This window comes from Primulina tabacum, chromosome 18 (genome assembly GCF_025594145.1).
Source record: "Primulina tabacum isolate GXHZ01 chromosome 18, ASM2559414v2, whole genome shotgun sequence".
Classification (NCBI taxonomy): Eukaryota; Viridiplantae; Streptophyta; class Magnoliopsida; order Lamiales; family Gesneriaceae; genus Primulina; species Primulina tabacum.
The window spans coordinates 27,201,704-27,223,790 of NC_134567.1; the positions used below are offsets into that span (position 1 = coordinate 27,201,704).

A 22,087-nucleotide genomic window follows, 5' to 3' on the forward strand; every position below is an offset into this window, starting at 1 on the left:
GACATCCATAAAAATACAATATCGAAATCTATAAATGCTTCATTCTTTCGAGATATCCTATCCCTACTAGATGAGATATCGAAAATATATTCACGTTCCGATATTGTCGGGTACAAGATCAGGGAAAAAAATCTAAATTCTTATATGGATGAGAACTGGGTAGGAGGGTTACGGGACGGGTCACAATCCGATCCCACCCCTAGTTATAATGATGCATCCTATATAAATTGAGATCGAGTGAGGATTAACTTGATAGAGATTCATTAATTTTTGCCAGAATTCCAACAAGGATGAATAAAACTTGTTGAGGCATTAGGCTATACTTGATTTTTGTGTTAATGGATACATATATGTTATACGCAGTACCCTCGACCTTGCACCCAAAATTGACTTACCAATCACGTGTGAATATGTTTAAGATGACGATTATACCAATCATCAATCCGAAATATAAGTGTAACAATGAAGATTTGAATTAGACTAGAGTAGTTCGAACGCTATGCATCACCCCCACAACGAACAAGGCCATGAACTTGGATTTTTCAAGTTCGATGCACATAATGGTCAAGGGTGGAGTAAGGAATTTTAAATTCGGTGACAAAAATTTATTTTGAAAGATATACCTGCATATGAGAAAATAAGAATTCAAAGGATGTTGATACAAAAATTAGTTGAATGAGATTATGAAAAAAATAAATAAATAAATTTTACACTTGGGAAAGTTTCATATAAAAAGAGCCCCAATAATTTTTTTTCCCAAAAAATATAATAAAATATATCACGCATGAAAGTCATCTTATTATAAATCATTCATACAAATAGATTAAAAATGCATGTTAACTTATAGTGTCAATATCTAATTTTAAATTTTTATCTCGATTTTTATATTCCAACAGATTTCATATTAAAATGTGTTGTAATTTAATTTTAATCTGTACTCACACTTATTTATTTGTGTTATTAGAATTAAAATTTAATTTAAAAAATGAACACGATGCTTGTAATTAATTACACGGCCAAATAATATTTAATAGTTAATATACAAATTCAACTAACACATCAAAGTTAAATTAAAATTTTTAAAATGAGAAGGTGAAGTAGATTCAGGATCCATGGTGTGATGTTAATAATATAGGGTAAGTAGGTCTCTTGTGAGACTGGTCTCACGAATCTTTATCTGTGAGACAGGTCAACCCTACCGATATTCACAATAAAAAGTAATACTTTTAACATAAAAAATAATATTTTTTCATTAATGACCAAATAAAAGATTCGACTCACAAAATAAGACCCGTGAGATCGTCTCACTCAAGTTTTTCCCAATAATATAATGAACAAATATTTTTTTTTTATGACGATACGTGATAATAAAATATAGGGAAACTTCAAGCTACTATCTCAACAATGTGAAATCCAAATTTATTATTAAACATTCACATATTAAATAAAATTAACATCCCATTTCCCGCTAAGAGTGGCACGTACCACTCAATTTCATTCCTTTGATTAACGAAATGAAATTAGTAAATACATGGTTTGGTAAATGAAGTTAAATGGGGGCGAATTTCATACATAGTCAGTGCCACGACTCATGTCGATCTATGTATGGCGCAGATGTTTTTATTATTGTCAACTATATACGCAACTATTATATTATATATATACTACAAAATGCTCCGTCGCTGGATTCCCTGGCTGAGCTCCAGGTGTACACAAGCGACAAAATTATTCCCGACCATATTTATTAAAAAATAATCAATAATTAAACATCGATAGTAATATTTTGAAGAATTATTATGTTAATTTATTTAAAATAAAATGATGAGTCGGTTAATTTTAGTCACATTAATTAATTTTTAAAAAATGACATAATCGTAATTTAACGTGTTATCTCAAATTTGATAGATCAAACCAAAAATTTATTAAATATTATACAACTTTCTATTCACATATTTTAATAATCACAATGTTATTTATCTATACAAACCCCACCGAGTTCTAATTATTTATAGGTAAAAATTTGTGTGAGACGGTCTCACGGGTCGTATTTTGTGAGACAGATCTCTTATTTGGATCATCCATGAAAAATATTAGTTTTTATACTAAGAGTATTACTTTTTATTATGAATATCGGTAGAATTGACCTATCTCATAGATAAAGATGTGTGAGATCGATTCATAAAAGAGATAATCTTGTTTACAAACATAAATGAGAGTCAAGTAAATATTAACAAGAATATTTATTATATTTTATAAAAAATGTTTCCATTAATTATTCATTTCATAGAGGCTGCTGCAGTAAAAAAAGAAAAGAAAAGAGAAAGTGTGGTTCTTTCTAGATTTCTACCACCTTCTCTCGCCAGATTAAACAAAACCCACCACCTAACCCCCTCGGTTTTCATATTCGCTTACGTAATCTTTCTCTCTCTCTCGCTCTATAGTCTTCTGTCTCCCTCTCTTTCTCAACTGCCCTTTTCTTTCCCAATTCAACCTCAATCCAATTTATGCGAATCTATACATAGATTGTACGCAAGACGTGTAGTGGGGCTGGAGTTGCAAGCACTCGAGTTTTATCAGGTGGTTTTTTTTTTAAAATTTCGATTTCAAGTGCTTTAGCAGATGCAATCCATCTTCGCTGCATCCAGTTGCTACCGCATGATGTGACGTGATGACTATTCTCAGCTTGTTGTTTTCCAATGGCTGTTTCCGGTGTTTGTTTTGTGATTTCACGTCCCGCGGTAGTGGTGGTGTTCGCGCTACTACTGAGTGTGTTCGCAAACCCTAGTTTGATTCTGGTGTCGTCTGCTGACGCGGGCTCGGATTTTGACGAGATGAATTCGGATGTGCTGCTGTTTCACCAGGACTATACCCCACCGGCGCCTCCTCCTCCTCCGCCGCACCCTCCGTCGTTGTCCTGTGAGTACGATTTAGGTGGGGTTGGTTCTTTGGATACGACTTGCCAGATTGTGTCCGATCTGAATTTGTCGAAGAATGTGTACATAGAAGGGGATGGTAATTTTGTGATTTTGCCAAATGTTACTCTGAACTGTTCGTCCTTCTCCGGATGCGAGCTTACCATTAACGTCACGGGGAACTTCACGTTAGGCCAAAATTCTTCCATAATCACTGGAACATTTCAATTAGTTGCAGGAAATGCAAGTTTCGGTAACGGTTCTGCTGTGACTACCACCGGGTTGGCAGGTTTCGCCACCGCCTCAGACAAGTGGGACTCCACAGGGGTTGGATGGAGCGGGAGGGGGGCACGGGGGAAGAGGGGCGGCGTGTTTGAATGATGAGTGGAAGCTTGCGGAAGATGTGTGGGGTGGGGATGCTTATTCATGGTCAAGCTTGGAGAAGCCGTGGAGTTATGGTAGTAGAGGTGGGACAACGAGCAGGGAGGTTGACTATGGAGGCGGTGGAGGTGGGAGGGTAATGATTGTAGTTAAATCCCTCTTGGAGGTAAATGGCAGTGTCTTGGCAGATGGAGGAGATGGAGGTAACAAAGGTGGAGGCGGGTCTGGAGGTAGCATCTACATCAAGGCTTATAAGATGTAATATTTTGTCCGATCTATTGTTACAGTTTAATGTTAAATTCTAAAGTTAAAGAAATGTGTTATGATGTTTTTTTTCCCTTTTATGCATTATTTGAGTTTATCGTTCAGATTTTACTGTATTATTCTTCCACCTGGTTGTATTAGATAAAGTATAAGATATCTGAAGCCAGAGGAAGGTTGCTACAGGTTTGAGTTTGATTGGATTGTAATCAAATTATTCTTTTAAAGTGCAGGATTGGAATAGGTAGAATAAGTGCTTGCGGGGGTAACGGTTTTGCTGGAGGTGGCGGCGGTAGAGTGTCCGTTGATATATTCAGTAGGCACGATGAACCTGTCATATCCGTGCACGGTATGATGACCTGTGATATTTTGTCCCTTTGATTATCTTTTTAGTTTTAATTTTAAGAAAATTTCATCTTTTCTTTGACAAATGTCCTATCTTTTGTATTGCGCGATGTTCTACTTTCTTCAATATGATCTGGGTTAGTTAGAAAGATTAAATGCTTTCCATGTTTTTTTTCCCCTATAAAATAGTCGCGTTATTTTCTATCTTAGCTTTTTATTCCTCGGAAGAGGGCAGAGATTAGGTAAGGTTGCTCAGAGGGATAGATGGCACTGATATTTGAACATTGGTCATATGGTGACAACTATTGGTGCTTTTTTGATTTATTGTATTTGATTAAAGTTAATATTTGTGTAATGCAGAGGTAGATTAGGACCCAGTTGCTGACAAAATGTTTTTTTGTCTTAATCTTAATTCTGGTTGGTCAATGGCTTGCTGGTTGTAGCTGCATCTAACTTGTACAATTTTGTCATTAGGGCTATAAAGTAACCTTTCTAGGTTACTGAAAAACTGAGTTACATGCCTTATTAATGCAGGAGGAAGTAGTCTTGGCTGTCCTTACAATGCTGGTGCTGCGGGTACATTTTATGACACTGTTCCTCGCAGCCTCACTGTCAGCAATCATTACAAATCAACATACACAGACACCTTGCTCATGGATTTTCCTCAACCATTTTTGACCAATGTCTACATCCAGAACCATGCTAAGGCAGCTGTTCCCTTGTTGTGGAGTCGCGTTCAGGTTAGCGAAACTTAATTCTCATTATGTCAGATACTAGGTAATTCCTAATGGATGTGCAATCTGACAAAACAGGCACATTCAGAATCATGTATTTGTAACCATAAATACGTATGAAATGACAGCAATAGATTTCAATCCTTGGGGTTATTGTAATGTTTCTATTCCCTGATAATAAAAGGTCAAAGGTTTGTGGAAGCATCACCTGGTCCATTTGCCAGTTGACTAGCAAACAGTGATACCCTTCCTTTTTCTGAGCTGGAAAATTGGGCAGTCCAGGACATAAATTATTTTAAGTCACATCAAATCTAAATTCAAATGTTGTCTCATATCTTTTCTTATTTATGTTCTGCATCAACATGTATTTTTTCCTGCATATGGTTTTATTTTTACAAAATATGCTATGAACTTGTTCTTAAAACCTCTGCCTAGTTATATTTACTGTTATATATACCTAAATCAGCTTTGTGTATTCGTCGTAAGGTTCAAGGACAAATCAGCCTCTTGGCTGGAGCAGCGTTGAGCTTTGGACTTGCACATTATTCTATGTCGGAGTTTGAACTGTTGGCAGAAGAGCTTTTGATGAGTGATTCTATAATTAGAGTAAGTGGCAGTTTGTCTGATTTATTTAAGTTTATTGTGTAATATGCATGAAGAGCCTTATTTGTTTGTTTTTCCGGGCTAAATTTCATGAATGATATATGTTATGAATACTGGTATAATTGATTTTTTTTTCTGCTTAGTGTTCCATTCTTTGAGCGATGTTAGGTTTATGCCAGTTTTTTTCCCTTCTTTGTCATGGTTCATTTATCAGGCTTAAAGTTTGGAAAACACACTGTATTTTCATTTCCACATCATTTACAGGTTTTCGGTGCCCTTCGCATGTCTGTTAAAATGTTTCTCATGTGGAACTCAAGTTTGCTGATAGATGGTGGTGGAGATGAAAATGTTGAGACCTCTTTACTCGAGGCTAGTAATCTCATTGTTCTCAAGGTGAACTACCAGTTGTGCGTCACCTTAAAGTTTGAAAATTTCTTGTATACCAGTAATTTACTGTCTATGTAATGTTTTTGCAGGAATCATCCCTCATCCATTCTAATGCGAACTTAGGAGTTCATGGGCAAGGTTTACTGAATTTGTCAGGATCTGGAGATTGTATTGAAGCACAACATCTTGTGTTATCATTGTTTTATAGTGTCAATGTGAGTAAAAAAATATTTTATTCACCTTTTGTTTTGTTGTTTAAAGATCCACGCTTAAATATCTCTCAAAGGAGGTTCTATTCAGAATTAGGTTTCTATTCCCTTTACTTTTGCTTCTTGTTATGGCAAGTGACTACCTTTCTCATGATTATGTTTCTGGATTTGAATGGGACAAGATATTTCTTAGTTTTTATTTGCTCTGTTTCTAAAATTCGCTGGTCTCTGTGTGGTTCAAATTCATTTGGTCTGGTCCAACATAACATTATTATTTTCGTGGTTAAATTGTAATTTTATCTTACCATATTATATTCGGTCACTTTGCTGGTTTCTGGACATCAATGTTACTGTTCTCTTAATTTTTTGTCAACAGTGAACTTTGTTTACTTTCATTTGTATCAGCCCAATACATCACTATTTTAATTTCATGTTCATTTTTTACTTGTCTACATTCCTTATTCCCCAGAAAACCATAAGTAGAGTGGGACGTGCTGAAATTCTTGTTTTGGCACATCACTGGGTATGTCATTGTGTTTGACAATTTGGCTTGTCAATTCTTCTTCTGTGTTTGGCGTATATCCCACTTTACCTATGTACTAATTGTTAGTTAATGTCCTTGTTTTCATGGCCTAGTTATGTTTTTTATCACAAGACTTCTCAGTTTATCTGTTAGGATGTCCTCCATTTCGTTTCATATTGGTATGCACCAGTGTCTTGTGTTTTTCATCTGCCACTATAATTCAGAGTACTCAAAAGTACTAAAAATTTTCCGTTGCGTGTATATATACCTACATACATGTAACTGGTTTTGTGGGTTTATTTTAGCGTGTTTTGCATTTAAGTGCATTGTCTTGTGCAATATTTTTTTCATGCAGACATTGTTTCCAAATTGTAGTGGCTCCTGGAACATTAATATTGCACATGATCTTGAATGAGTATTCTCGTGTTATTTGATAAAAGAAGTATAGCTTTAGGTTGTGCATGCAACAGATATTATTGAATTAATTGGGTTGTTCTGTATTTTCATCATGTTAAAATGAAGATTGGACCTGGGTCTATTCTCCGCGGTCCTTTGAAAAATGCCTCTGGAAATGCTTTGTAAGTTATGCTTTGGATTCGATTTAATCAGTAACAGAAATGTGCCAGTCTACGTTGCTCAATTCATTTTTTTCGTTTCTTGTTTAGAACGCTGAAACTAGATTGTGAATCGCAAGTTTGTGCTACTGAACTACTCCATCCACCTGAAGATTGCAATGTGAATTCTTCTTTGCCTTTTACCCTACAGGTGCACATTTTTTGTTCGGATATATTGAGTTTTGTGATTTTCCACTTGGGTGTTGTTCAAAACCTATTATTTTTATTTGTCATTCATATTCTGCTGGGATAGTTTATTTTTATTATTTTGGTTGCATGCAGATTTGTCGTGTGGAGGATATCCTTGTTGAAGGAATCGTTGAAGGCTCTGTTGTTCATTTTCACAGAGCAAGAACCATCAAGGTTCCCTCCTCTGGAATCATTAGCACATCTGGAATGGGTATGATCTTAAATCTTGAACATGTGACATCTTATTGCTTTTCCATGTAGATAATTGACAGGCACAGCTGGAAATCTTTTTTTGAATTGTAAAAATTTCTGTTTGAGACAATCTATAATCAATCAAAAACACCAGGAATCACATCAGCCACAATTTCGATTATTTTTTAGTTTGCTCTCTGTGCAGGCTGCAGTGGTGGCATTGGTCAAGGAAACGTCTCGAGTACTGGCATTGGCGGCGGCGGCGGTCATGGTGGTAGAGGTGGAATGGGCTGTTATGAAGATGACTGTGCCGCGGGTGGCATATCATATGGAAATGCAAATTTGCCCTGTGAATTGGGTAGTGGAAGCGGAAATGAGAGCTCAGCTGTGTTTACTGCTGGTGGCGGCATTTTGGGTGAGATATCTTTGAATTTTTTCTTATTTCAGTGATGCATCTCTTTGTTCTCTTTCTATTTTTTGTGCTTGGTGTCTACAAGGTCAATTTGATATGCAGGTTGGTTGATTTATGGTTGTTATCATTGACAGTTTTTGATGAAGTAATTGAAGTAGAATAAATAAAGAGGAGTCTCAGGTGTCCAATTATATAAACCTAAAATGGAAGAAATCTTGATCTGATATGTTCAAAAGTGATATCATGATCATAATTAGGTTGATGTCTTTAGTATATCATGAGTTATTTTATACTTCTTTGCATACCATTCTGGACTAGTGGAAACAAGAAATGACTTTTATGACAGGCCTTACTTTTTTCGGTATCGACTTTCCTTGTTTTCTCCAAATAAATTTTCAAACGTAAAGACGGGTGGTTTGCTATGGATAACCATTGCAGAACTTTACTCCCATCTTATATATCAGATGTGTTATAAATTTTTATGATTTAAGTGCATGCCTTCGGTCTCTAAAATTTCTGATCGTCAGGCGCCTTCTTCTCTTGTTCTTGTTCATTTGCCCTTTCCTTACAGTGATGGGTTCATTGGAGCATCCCTTGTTGAATTTAGACGTTGAAGGCTCTATTAGGGCTGATGGGGAGAGTTTCCAAGAGAAGTACGATATTGATAATGCATATGTTGGACCTGGGGGTGGATCTGGGGGAACTATATTGGTTTTTTTGCACTTTTTGGCTCTCGGTGAATTTGGCACTTTATCAAGTGTTGGAGGTCATGGTAGCCTTGGTGGTGGTGGAGGTGGAGGTGGTGGCAGGATTCATTTTCACTGGTCGGACATTGCCACTGGAGATGAATATTGGCCATTAGCTGTAGTGAATGGAAGCGTTAATTCGAGGTTAGCAAAAATACTTAACCTACATGTGCTTTTCTATACGAAGTGTTTTGTTGCTTTGTCACATGGTTGTTCTTGATTTTAACCTATGATGGCATTTGTGTTTTTTTTACAGTATTCCATCTTTAGTTCATTCTTTGAACCTTTGCACATTTTAACTGATTGTGCAGTTCTTCATTTACTAATTAGGGTGCAACGCTGCGAGTCGAGCTCGAGTATAATACTACTCGAGCTTGACACGATTTTAGCTTGACTCGAACTCGATCGAACATTCAATTTCAAGCTCGAGCTCGACTCAAATATCGAGTTACTCGAGCTCTTCGAGCTCGAAAGTAGTATTAACATATTTTAGGATCACATTTTATATTTATATGAAAAATACCCTTTAACTATATATCTTTTAAAATGATAATAATATATAGTTACTCGAGTAACTCGCGAGCTACTTGTCGAACCCGACTCGAGTGAAGAATCGAACTACTCTCGAGAGCTAATCGAGTAGAAACAATCGTGACTCGAACTCAACTCGATTGAAGAATCGAGCTAGAGAGTAGCTCAGTTAAATCAAGTTCGAGTTGAGTTTTGACTGAGTCGCTCACGAGTAACTTGACTTGCTTGCACCCCGATTACTAATCTAGTTTGCACCCCGATTACTGATCAAGTAATCATGTCATCTTTCCGTTTATCTTGTTCCCATTTCTCTCTTGCTGCTGATACAAGTAGTATTTTACATCCACATCTTGTTTCTTTTTCGATTTACAGTCTTCTTCGGTTATCATACCTGTTCATGGTCTGATCAATTTTGATATCAATTTTTTGATAATGAACGGAGAACTGGTGGAATGCGCGGATCCACATATTGATTGACATGTGTTGAGCAACGATTTATTTTCCAGTTTTGGTTTTTAAAATTGAGCATGTATGTAAGTTGGGGTGGGGGGGATGTGATTGAAGTTATGTCTGGCAACAGTTCCTGTTTTTTACATACTGAGTTGTGATCGGGTTGCAAAAGTAATAATTTAAGACTGACATAAGTGCCTAACTTCACGATAATGATTTACAACAGAAAATTGTTACATTCTGTTAACTTTGCATTAAGGCTTGGAAGGCATCTTATAGTCTTATGAATGAGGTTTGACAGTACCTTTTTACTGAATTATCAAAGCTGAAGCTATACTGTAGTTCGTATCTCATCCACTGTATTGTATATGCACTCTTGACTGTTGAAGAAGCTGTGAACACGGTATCCTCTCCCTGTGTAAATATATTGTTGTTTACTTTGATGCGTACTAATTTACATGCAGGCCCTGTCCGGTAGAGGTAAATAAATGTCAATTACTAAAATTGGAAGTATGATAGTTGCTTCCGGAAAGTGTAACATCTCATGTGTGTGAATAGTCAGGTGAATCACAATGTAGTGTGGATGTTTAAGATGAATGTACTTAATCAACATGAATTGATACTCAAAATTCTTTAAATATCTGCCTTTTAATTTTTGTCTACAGCTTTGTTATTTGGATTGCATTTTTCCAGTAATTCTAGGTTGTCTGCTTTACCATAGGGGTGGATTAGGTGGCAACCAAGGTCATACTGGTGAAAATGGAACTGTTAGTGGAAAAGCTTGCCCCAAAGGACTGTATGGGATGTTCTGTGAGGTAGTTTATTTTCATCATTTGACCACTGTTTTTAGGGATTTGTCTTATCTTCTTCGACATTGTTCATTAGAAGCATTTGCATTTTGGTGTTGATGAAATTAATTTAAAAGCTGAGACTGGAAGAATGCAATATACTGTGGAGATTGTTGAATATTTAATGCAGAAAATGCTTGTTAGCTGGAATTCACTCGGCACATTGTTGTTAGGACTCTTTTGCAAGATTTTGAGCTGGTTTCTTGGCCAAGATGTCATCTAATGATTTTTTTAGTTTTTTTTTTGGTTGTAATATTAGATAAAGAAACCAAAGCTTGCTTTCAGAAGCTAAAAGTTAGTAGGTGATAGAGCCATCGGTTTTGGATGTTGAAGTTTTTCTTTCAAATTTCTGCAGGAATGTCCTGTTGGCACATATAAAAATTCTACTGGATCTGATAGATCCCTCTGTTTTTCATGCCCAAGTGATCAGCTTCCCAATCGTGGTGGTTATGTTCATGTCCGAGGTATTCATTGTGGGATTTTGTGCCTTTATGAAGGCTGTTTATTATCAGGGAATAATATTGTCATTATCCTCCTCTTTTAGACTAATGTATTTTGGGTGAACTCTGTGCTCGATTCTTATTATGATAGAGTCATAAATTACATTAGCATTAGATTATTTTTTCATATACGTTTTATGTGGACTAGTAATTTGAGATTATTGTTTGCTCCATGTAGGTGGTATTACAGAAACACCTTGCCCTTATAAATGCATTTCTGAGAGATATCACATGCCACACTGCTATACAGCTCTTGAAGAGTTGATATATACATTCGGAGGACCCTGGCTGTTTTGTCTGCTTCTTTTGGGCCTACTGATTTTGCTTGCTTTGGTGCTAAGTGTTGCACGGATGAAGTTCATTGGGGTTGAGGAGTTATCAGGCCCAGATCCTATGCAGCAGGGTTCTCAAATAGATCACTCATTCCCTTTTCTGGAGTCCCTTAATGAAGTATTTTGATTAACCCTGCATGTTTAATTCTATATACAAGTCTTTAACGTGTGTGGTGAAATGTACTATTATTATTTCATTTTTAAAATCCAGCTACTAGTAGTAATCAGGGAAAAAAAATTGATTCTCAATCAGGTTTTGGAAACTAACAGAGTTGAAGAGTCACAGAGTCATGTGCACAGAATGTATTTTATGGGTCCTAATACATTTAGTGAACCTTGGCATCTTCCTCATACACCTCCTGAACAAGTTAAGGAGATAGTGTAAGTTCTTTTTCATTTTGCTCCTGGCTGATTTCTTCTTTACAGTGCTTTGTCTGCAATATTATGTGTAATCTAAGAAAAGATAGCTTATGCCTTTTCTCCATATGATGTATATAAATTTTTATGGGCAGGTATGAGGGTGCATTTAATACCTTTGTGGATGAGATGAATTCTCTTGCTGCATATCAGTGGTGGGAAGGATCACTGCATAGTATTCTTTGTTTTCTCGCATATCCCCTTGCATGGTCTTGGCAACAATGGAGGCGGAGAATCAAGTTACAAAGAATACGAGAATTTGTGCGGTCTGAATATGACCATGCTTGCTTACGATCTTGCCGTTCACGTGCTCTATATGAGGGTTTGAAGGTCGGTTTTGAAAGGATTTGTCTTTTGCGATTAATCTTTTAAGGTTGAAATCTTATCGTGTTCTTCATGGGTAGATGTTACATTCTTGTAAACTGTGTATTTTCATGCTGTTGAATTAATCAACACTTTATTTATTTACCTTATCAACTACTATATTGATTTAAGCTTTTTTCCCCGACAAAGCTATTTAACACGTTCAAGCTTTATGTTTTTCTAGTACAAACTGATCTCCGTTTCCCACATCATTGAAATCCATGTGTTCGAAGCAGTACTTCATTTGAAAGTTTCAAGCTTATCCTTGTTTATCATATATGTGACCATAGGTGGCTGCTACTCCGGATTTAATGCTCGCTTATGTTGACTTTTTCCTTGGAGGAGATGAAAAGAGAAGTGATCTTCCTCCTAGTCTTCGCCAAAGATTACCAATGTCTCTATTATTTGGAGGAAATGGAAGCTACATGACTCCTTTCTCACTTCATAATGATGGTATCATTACCAGTCTCATGAGTCAGGTACGTTGTTACTGCTGGGGCTTTGAATTTCATCTGTGCACGAAAATGAATTTATTGGATAAGCCATTTTTCTCTCTTGTAATTATAGTAGAGAATTGCACTGACTATCACTTTTCTGTCAGTCTGTGCCACCGACCACGTGGTATCGCTTTGTGGCAGGTCTAAATGCACAAGTTGCGCCTGGTACGTCGGGGTTACCTTCGATCAAAACTTCGTCCTGTCATCCTCTGGCTTGAAGTTTATGCAAATCCCAGATTAAGGACCTATGGTGTGTGTGTGGATCTTGCTTGGTTTGGGGCAACCACTGCTAGCTATTGTCATTATGGACTCTTGGTTTATGCTGTTGAAGAAGAAGCGGACCCTGTATCATTAAGTTGGCCTGATGGATCACGTGGAGACCAAGAACATTCAAGGTATGTAATTATGATTGCGCTTACATTTTGTTACAAATCCCTAAATAAAGAACGGGGGATGTTTCTTTTTTGAATTCATGAATAATTGTGATGTTCCGACACCTAAAATATATAAATTTTTTGCTACAATTTAACCTATGTGGAACTCAATTCCACGATGGCATTTTTATTGGTTTTTTTATTATTAGAATGTTGCAAATATCATATAGCTAGTCAAATGAAGTGCCTGGTTTTTTTTAATGTACTTGATTAGAGGGTGAAGAAGGCTGATTTCCCAGTTCCTCTCCAAAGTGACACTGTTGATGGAGAACTGTGTGCTACGGAGTTTTTACCACCATAACACAATGCACTATTTTTTTGTTCCTTTCACTGTGTGGATGGTGTTTCTCTGAGGCTGTATTTTTTCGTAAAATGGGTTACAACATTTGTGTTACTTGCTTGTGTAGCGTGTGTTGAGAGTTTAAGATTGCCTGAATTTGTGCCCACTGTTGAAATTTTTGAAAATTCTTCCTGACCGAGTTCCTGTTTTTCCATGATTTTGCTTCAACTCTAGGCTTGCCATAGATTTTTTCTTTCCTACATTGTGGTATAATCGGTGCTACCACTTTTATCTTTGGACCTCAGCCCTCCGAGCTCACAACAGTGACTTTACTGGTGTACCAAGTTCTTGCATGTTCTTTTCCTTATAATGAAGTGTTTCTGACTCTGACTCTGCCTTTAATCTTTTGTTCAATTACATATTATTTCGCACCACATTGTAGTAAAAATATTTTCTGCCCGTTTTACATTTGTTGATTGTTGATACTTGATATATCCACTGATTTCTTGGGTGACTGTAGTGTGGATGTTGCTTGTTACTTGTGGGTGACTCTTGTTCTTTGTCATCTCCATGAGTTGCTACAAACAATCATTGTTGCAATAAGATTGAAGTTGGTTGAAATTGTTTTTGAAGCATATCTTCTTCAGTGTTTATTTGATCTAATTTTTAATTTTCTTGGTTTGCTCTTGTGATGCAGTGCCATCAATATCTCTCCAAAAGATGGAACGTACTCAGATCGAACTCGTGGGACCACCGAAGGCAATCCAAGGCCTAAGATTTATGGTGGGATTTTGGATAGTAGCAACTTAAAGGTGCTTGAGGAGAAAAAAAGAGAGATATTTTTTGCACTCTCTTTTCTGATTCACAATACTAAACCGGTTGGCCACCAGGTATCTTTCTGACCCCATCACATACTTGTCACCAGGTATCTTTCTGACCCCATCACATACTTGTTTGTACATACCCTGGAAATCTACCCGCCCACACCCACACTCAAATTCATCTTTAGAGTTGGACGTCCGAAAATTGAATGTATAGGTAGGGTTAGGTGTTACTTTAAGTTTGGGATTTACCCAGCCCAATCAGATTCAGGTAGACTGTCAGGTGATTGAGGTTTTGGTTAGTTTCTTGTTACCGAATAAAACCGCCAACAATAGGCTCTGTTTTGAGTTTGCCAAATCACTTGCCACATTCTATCTGGGTCAACCCATCAAACATCTCTCAAGTTCAGGGTTAGTGTGGACACATAATCAGTTTGATTAAAATTCACTTTATTAATTGTACTGCTCAATTTTTTTTCTTGTTTTGGAATGTAAGGCTGTAAACAATTTTGTGTTCAACTATCACATCTGAAAAACATTTTTTCTAGTTCTAAAAAAGAAGCCAGCTTAAAAAAAGCCCGAAAACCAGATTTTTGGTTTCTTTATTCTGGCTTTTTTTTTTATAGGAAACATATATTTTTATTCTGGCTTTTTATTATCACTTCATGATTTTAAGGTTGCCTTTGGATTGAGTTTTTTTTTTTATTTGATTTGAGAAAATTATTTGAAATTTGGATTTTAATTGGATTTCAACTGTAGAAGTGTTAACTGAAAATCCAGTAACATTGTTAATACAACACAGCTTTGATTGAGAAGGGATGAATTTAAAGTCAGCCGATATTAATTATATCCAAACAACAAAGAAGGATTTTAAATAATAGATTTGAATGGCTTGATTTCAAAGGACTTGATCCAAACATTATCTGAAAGTCCAGCCAAGCATCAACTATTTGAGTTTACAATTTCCTCTTTTAATAGCTACCCTTCTCCATTTAAATGGTTTCTCAGAAATGACTGAACTTGGTGACCAATGTTGAGTCTGATCTTGTTATACGGTTCGTAAATGCAAAACTTGATATTAATCCAAAAGATTTGGTAAATTTGTTTAGTTCTTTCAAATATTGAGGTACAATTCGTGTATTTTTTCCCTATTATTTAGGGTGCTCATGTCAGACCTCAGATTCAGAATTCTGGAAAACATTGCATACGAAAAACAAAATAAAAAGAACACACTCGTAGAATGACATGATGAAACACACGCTGAGAATTTCTACAAAACATTTCAATCACCAGATAATGTCCCATCTTTTAACATGTTACCATTTTTGCTGCTCTTTTTTTTTTTTTATGTTTGTATTTGAATCCCTGTGTTCTGCTATCACATTCTGGAGTAAAGCTTTCCTACAATGAATTGCCAGTCTTCAATGCGGCCAAAACAGTCTAGTGAATTTTTTTTGAGCAGAAATCTGACCCTACCTCCCATATACCTGATGCTAGCTGTGTCTCTAACTATAGTTTCTGCACTACCTGAAACTTGTGTACCCAATTTAAACCCTTGCAAACGTGAAACAACTGATCTACTTTACTTTTCTAGACATTTGTTTTGTGTTGTCATTTTTCCTGAAAAAAGCTTGTATCTTGTGCTGCAGGACCTGGTCGGTTTGGTAATCTCTATCCTGCTTCTAGGAGATTTTAGCCTGGTGTTACTCACTTTGCTTCAGTTGTACTCATTTTCTTTAGCAGATGTCTTTTTTGTATTGCTTATTTTACCCCTGGGGATTTTACTTCCATTCCCTGCTGGTATCAATGCTTTATTCAGTCATGGACCACGACGATCAGCAGGTCTTGCACGTGTATATGCTTTGTGGAACATTTTGTCCTTGATAAATGTTGTAAGTTTCTTGATCGATTCTTGAATTCACTTTCAATATCCCTCGGGAACTTGTAAATGAAGATTTAGACTGGATATCAATTTTAAATCATATAAAGAGCCTTCTACAAAAATTAGAAAATTGCGAAAGGCCACTGATTAAGGTGTGCTGGCACCACCATGTGCATAAATAGAAGTAGGTGTAGTGAGGACAAATGCGATGCCGTGTCTAACTTTTTGAATGAAGATACACGTATTAATGTGTGTTTACAAAGTGTTTCTTTGTAAACACATTAACACTTTGTAAACACATTAACACTTTGTAAACACATTGTATCATACTATCATGTAAAGCCTTGAAACTCTTTTTGGAAATATCACTATGGAATTTTAGGTTAGTCCTGTTAGCTTTGCTTTCTTATTACATTTGATTTTTTTATCGGTTCACCCTTGCAGGGTGTTGCGTTCATTTGTGGCTATCTTCACTTCCGTACTCAGTCGAGTAAGAGATTTCCTAATTTCCAGTCATGGAACAAGTAAGCCAGAACCAAAGCTTTTTTTGCTTTGCCATTTCATAGCTTTGCTATCTCTTACTCTTCATATGAATTTTATGTACCGACAGGGACGAAAATGAATGGTGGATTTTTCCATTTGCACTTGTTTTGTGCAAATGCATCCAATCGAAGCTCGTTAATTGGCATGTTGCAAATCTGGAAATTCAAGACCGTTCGTTGTATAGTAACGACTTTGACTTGTTTTGGCAGTCATGATATTTGCTCCAACCTAAATACTTCCCACTCTAATTCCCATCAATTTTTTAATGGGTTTTAATTAATATGGAATATTCGTGGTAGTCTTTTGACACAGGAGTAGAAAAGTTGTATTGGAAAAAAAAAGGAAATGGATGTTTAGATAGGTGAAAGTCCTTAATTTTGTAGTCGTGTTGTGCAGATATAACCAGAAGTTTTCTCTACAATGTATATTATATCAATCAACGAATGGGATATTCCCATTATCACCTAATTAGGTATCTAGTTCTTGATTCACTCCGGATTTGTTCCTTTTTGTTTTCTGAATAGCGGATTTTATGTTTCTTTTGTGTTTTTAGCATCTTATTTTTATTCTCACTAATATGCTTTGACGATATACCTGCAATCCTTTTTCTATTGCCTGTGCATGATGGCTTAGTTACCGGGAGAAATGGATGCATGTCTTTGTTTTATTAATAAAAGAATCAATACTAATTATATATGCTCCGAAGGTCTTCCTTTTAGATGGTGAACAACCTCAATCTGGACATTAGGTTAGTTGTTTTTAAATTTTTGTATTTAAGTTTTTAATGTTCTTTATAGTTTTGCCATTAAATATTTATAGTCTCCCGTTTTCTGCCCGTCGGGTTAAAATCTGAAACAGATCTCTCTCACTCCATTTAAAAGCCTTCTTCAAACTGCCAATTTTACCTCGCCATTTTGTCCGATTTGTGCATAAGAGGAGATTAATGACTATAAGCTTCTCTTTGAATTCCAAACCCTTTCAAATACGACGAACTATCAAAACGAAAATGATTTTTTGTAGGATTAAGCCTAAGCTTCAATTAATCGTGTTTTCGACAAACTCTAATCCAAGGATGTGATACACTCTGGGGTCAGCTACTTCTAAGCACATTTTTTTGGTAAAAAGATGGTTATATTCAGAATAATTAGAAGTTTTGAAGTGCCACGAAGCAAGTGTGATGCTGAGATTACTTGGTGTAGTTGAAGTGGTCATTGATAAGTTAACGAAAGCAACATTCTTCGAACTGGATAAGATGGTGACAGTTTGTATGAATGAGATGGTAAGATTGTATTGGGTTTTGAAGTCGATAATCTTAAACGGCGATCCTTTTCACGTGCTTCGGAGATATTGGTAGGAGTTTCAAGATATTCCAAATTACTCGACGGAGGATGAGTATGACATGTTATTGACGAATAAGCATACCGAATAGACGATAGACAATCTGAATGATTTATTACGAGCTTATATGATTGACTTCAATTTCTTTGTACAACATTAGTCATCAGTCCGATGTTGGTACGTCTTCTAGCATTCTAAACATACCACATTTTTTAAATGGGGGTACTATATTCAATACACAAAGCTTTAGGTCACTTAAGATTTTATAGGTGTGACAATGTTCGCAACAAAATGCTTCCATGGACATGTGTGTTGGTAAGATTCGAGGTAACGTGAGAAGATATTCTCCGACAATGTATGATCGATTTTCTTGTGAAGCATACGACTCATTGAAATATTTTGGGTGTATGCTCTGATGATCGGTGTTTGTGGTTCTCTCGTTCGGATTTATGCTTACTCATACACATCCCTCAATTTATTGTTCCGACTGTGTCAAATAACTCCTCACTTATATATAGAGGTTTCATACCATGAATAAACCTTTTTAAGAAAAAAATGCGACATTTGTAACGAAAACTAACAACTCCGATCCATGCAACAAACATTATTTTAACTTTTTTTTAATCCCAATTTGATACATATGATAATTAATCCGATGAAAAGTTAGGCAAATCCATGGGGCACGTGCTACTCAAATGTCCGGTCTTCTGCTACTGCACCGTATTTCAATTTTCTTTTTCTTTCAACTCAATTCGAAGTCCAATTCTGCTTCTCCATTCAGTTTCGCTTCCAAGTAAGAACAAATATAGCAAGGACTTTACGATTGAATCTGTTGATTGAAAGAATTCATGGGGATTCCATCAGAAATGAGGGATTTATTGGCGAATAGCAGGAGGAAGTCGTTGGTAATCGCATCGCCCGTCGAAGATGAGAAAGCATTACGCACAAGGCAGTGCACGCAAGGTTCCAAAAATTATTTCTTGATTTTCGAATTTCTCCTTTTGTTGCAAGTTTTTGTGGGAAATTATGGGTTTTCTTAATATGCAGGAGAACATGTTTTTTAGTGACTTATTCTGCATCCATTTCAAAAGGGCTTCATTTTTGTATAAATATATGTATTTATTTTCTGGTACTTGCGCTCATGTTGATTGTGGTTGGAAGACGGGGGCGTGTAGAGGCTTTAGGATTTTGTCAGGTTGTGATCTCGCGTGCGCTCAGCGTTAATGAGGGTCTAGGGTCAGCTTCTTTGCTTGGGAATGTAGACTGAAATTGACCAACATTGATGTTCTCGTAGAAACAAGGCGACTTTCTTTTGACAAATACCGGTGTTCTCGTTGAAACAGGACGACCTGTGAAAAGCTTTGATACGTTTGCAAAAATATTTGGGCTTCCCTAGGCATTAGTACCATCCCACTTTTGCTCCACAGACAATATTGGGAAGGTTAATAAGCTCGAGAGTCCTAGGATAGTTAGTCTTTTGGGTTGTATATCTGCTCCACAAACAATAGAGGGATCGCTACTAGCCTTGTAAGCTTGAGGGTCCAAGCTAGTCTTTTGGGCGTGGCTTATGATATAACATAGTAACATCAGAAAAAATTTAGTAACACTGCATTATTGAATTTCATTGGCAATTAGTGGTCGCTTTCTGACTTCGAGAGCGAAAGAGAGGGGTATAGAATAAAGGTAAACTTCTAACTCTTGTATATAACTCTCCGAATTTCCCATGTATATGTTTATAAATTAAAATTGATCGATAGATAAAAGTTCTCTGTGTATTGTCGCTCGCTTTATGACGAGACTAAAAATGAAAATTTGCCTTCCATAATTTTCTGTATGCAATCAAATACCCCGTGTGTTTGCCAAATAGTATAAAATATATTAAGAGCAGACAGACCCAAACAAGTATGTATCGAACAGCAACATATCTACAAACATTTGATTACAGAAATAAACAAGAAATTTAGATGCCGAGATAATTCAGCAAAGTCCGGCTCCCCTGCTGTTGCACTTCATCCTTAGTTGAGTTTTGGGTTTTAACAGATTTTTGGGGTGAATTTTCTTGAATTTCTTGAGTCCATCCACATAGCTGTTTGAATCTTATGTATTTGTGAATTCTACGTGGCTAAAATATATTAAAAATTAATTACTGAATAGAAAATATCCCAGATTTGAATTTAGTTATGGATGTGGTTGATGCTAACTTTTGTTTGATATCGCTTGTTATTGTTGTTTTAATCTGCAGAAGGAGTGCGAGCAGGAGCCAAAGCTGCTGCAATTGCATGTGTTGTCAGTGCTGTACCTACTGTATGCAAATTTAATCTTTTCAATTGGAATTTGTCTTTTTGGTTTCCATAGTTTTGGTTAAAATGAGAGTCGGATCCCAAAATGTATCAAGGCCCCATAGATTTTGCTTGTGGATATTAACTCTGATGTTGATTAAATATGATTTTCCATGTAAGATTATTTAGAACATAAATGAAAACACACTCACGATCTGAAGAGCCACTGAAAAAACTGCAACCTCATGTTAGATGTCCCACATCAGTATTATTTCATTGGGATTTATATATATGGTTAGATTAATTAAGTTTTTGAGAGTTGTATATATGCACTTGGAGTCTTGTACAATCTTCCCCCTTGAGCTTTTTTTGGGTTGAATTAGTTTCAAGTCCATGATTATAGTGTATTAGAGTTTAGACTCACTATTATGTGTTGGACTACTCTTATCAACCAAATGTCTTGTAAATTTGACGTTCCACATGTTCATTTCTGGGCGTGAGATAGTGACTTAGATGTCTCACATCGGATGTATTAAGTTATTGTGAGTTGTAAATATTATCAGATGAATTAAGTTTTATTATATATATGGTCTTGGACAATCTCATCCCTTGAGCTAGTTTTGGGACACAAACCCGATCTCTTGTTTCTCGATTATTCTGCTACCATGTTCTTATTGCATGTACTAGTTTGCTGGAGTTCTTTTACAATGTTTGATACCGTGATATGTTTGTTATTTCAAACATAAATTTAGATCATAATAATGAGCTCGTAAAGTTTCAGACTTTTACCACGTTCAAAGTTTTTGGTTTCATATCCGTTTGGTCGGTTTATAGTATTTTGAACATTCGTGCTCGTGATGACTTGTATTTGGCAGAGGAAAAGCTTGAGTGATTTCTGCATACTGACATATTTTGAGAATATAATGTTTGAAGTTTCATGCTCAAGTGTGTTCATATCAAATTCCTCTGACAAATGTTCCAGTTGATAGCTGCTCGGACAATTCCTTGGGCAAAGGCAAATCTCAACTACACTGGTCAGGCACTTGTTATATCTGGAGGTGTGTCGAATTTGATTAATTTTATTGAGTCTTTCGCTTTGTGCGACTTTGGCAGAAATATTCCATGTTTTGTGGTTAAATGCTTTTATCGTTTTTCCATTTTATTCTTCGGAATGCTCATAAGTTTTATAATTCACTTGGCTAGGGTTAACTTAAAGATTTCTTGAATATGAAGACGTATTTATGTAACTTAAATTAAAAAAAAATGTCACAGCGGAGCTTTACGAACACGAAATTTGGAGTGTGACGCTTTCTTGAATAATAAGGTGTAATATTTCACAATCATGTAGTGAATATTTGTGCACTAAATTTGGTTTTGACGTCAAATTTTCAAGAATATGGAAACCTATCTTTATCCTTTTTTTTTTTTTGTGTTTGTTTCGAATTTTTGAACAGCATCCATTGCGGCGTATTTCATCACCGCTGATAAAACCATACTCGAATGCGCAAGAAGAAATGCACATTACAAATCATCCCCTTGAACATTTTTTCTTGAAGGCCCTTTCCGACTTGGAATCAATGAGTTCTCTCTCTCTCTCTAGAATTCTCGTCTTGACTTGTATTGGTTTAATGTGTTGTAATTTCGAAGAGACTTACTTACAACGGATCTTTAAACGAGTGAGTACAATCATACTTTGTCATGTGATAATCAATAACATGTTTGGCATATATAGGCTTGTTAAAGTGTTTTGTAAGATTAATTTTTATATATAATATTTTATGTGAATTCGAAATATCAGGTCCGACAATGGTTCTAATCTCACTCGTAATATTATCTAATTTGAAACTTTGTCAATCATTCATTTTTAGCCAATGAACTTATCAATTTTTTTGTTAGAAAGTGTATGTACAAACATTTTTATTTCCAATCTGACCTGACTCAAATGAATCATGTTCGTTTTATTCGGCCGGATCTTCGTATAACAGAAGAGTCGAACTTTTATCTTAACAAGCATATGAAAAGGATCTTCACATAAATTCAACCAACCATAAAGAAACAAGGAAT

At 36.0% G+C, this 22,087-nt stretch overlaps 2 protein-coding genes across 2 annotated transcripts; both read left to right on the plus strand.

The window, feature by feature from the left end:
* Positions 1-2,387: 2,387 nt before the first annotated feature.
* Positions 2,388-16,958, plus strand: LOC142532905 (uncharacterized). The gene is given in 24 exon segments (XM_075639450.1): positions 2,388-3,203; positions 3,205-3,551; positions 3,788-3,903; positions 4,434-4,639; positions 5,120-5,239; positions 5,501-5,629; positions 5,713-5,838; positions 6,878-6,933; positions 7,021-7,120; positions 7,252-7,369; positions 7,556-7,765; positions 8,334-8,652; positions 10,211-10,304; positions 10,693-10,801; positions 11,016-11,287; positions 11,423-11,550; positions 11,682-11,916; positions 12,240-12,428; positions 12,551-12,601; positions 12,603-12,841; positions 13,858-14,050; positions 15,631-15,873; positions 16,308-16,387; positions 16,474-16,958. Coding segments are annotated over 24 exon segments (4,335 nt in total). The 5' UTR covers positions 2,388-2,696; the 3' UTR covers positions 16,622-16,958.
* Positions 16,959-18,405: 1,447 nt separating this feature from the next.
* LOC142533774 (early nodulin-93-like) lies at positions 18,406-21,776 on the plus strand. The gene is made up of 4 exons (XM_075640664.1): positions 18,406-18,707; positions 19,987-20,048; positions 21,006-21,081; positions 21,478-21,776. Exons 1-4 carry the CDS (start codon positions 18,593-18,595, stop codon positions 21,561-21,563), a joined length of 339 nt encoding a protein of 112 aa, XP_075496779.1. The 5' UTR covers positions 18,406-18,592; the 3' UTR covers positions 21,564-21,776.
* The last annotated feature ends 311 nt before the right edge of the window (positions 21,777-22,087 follow it).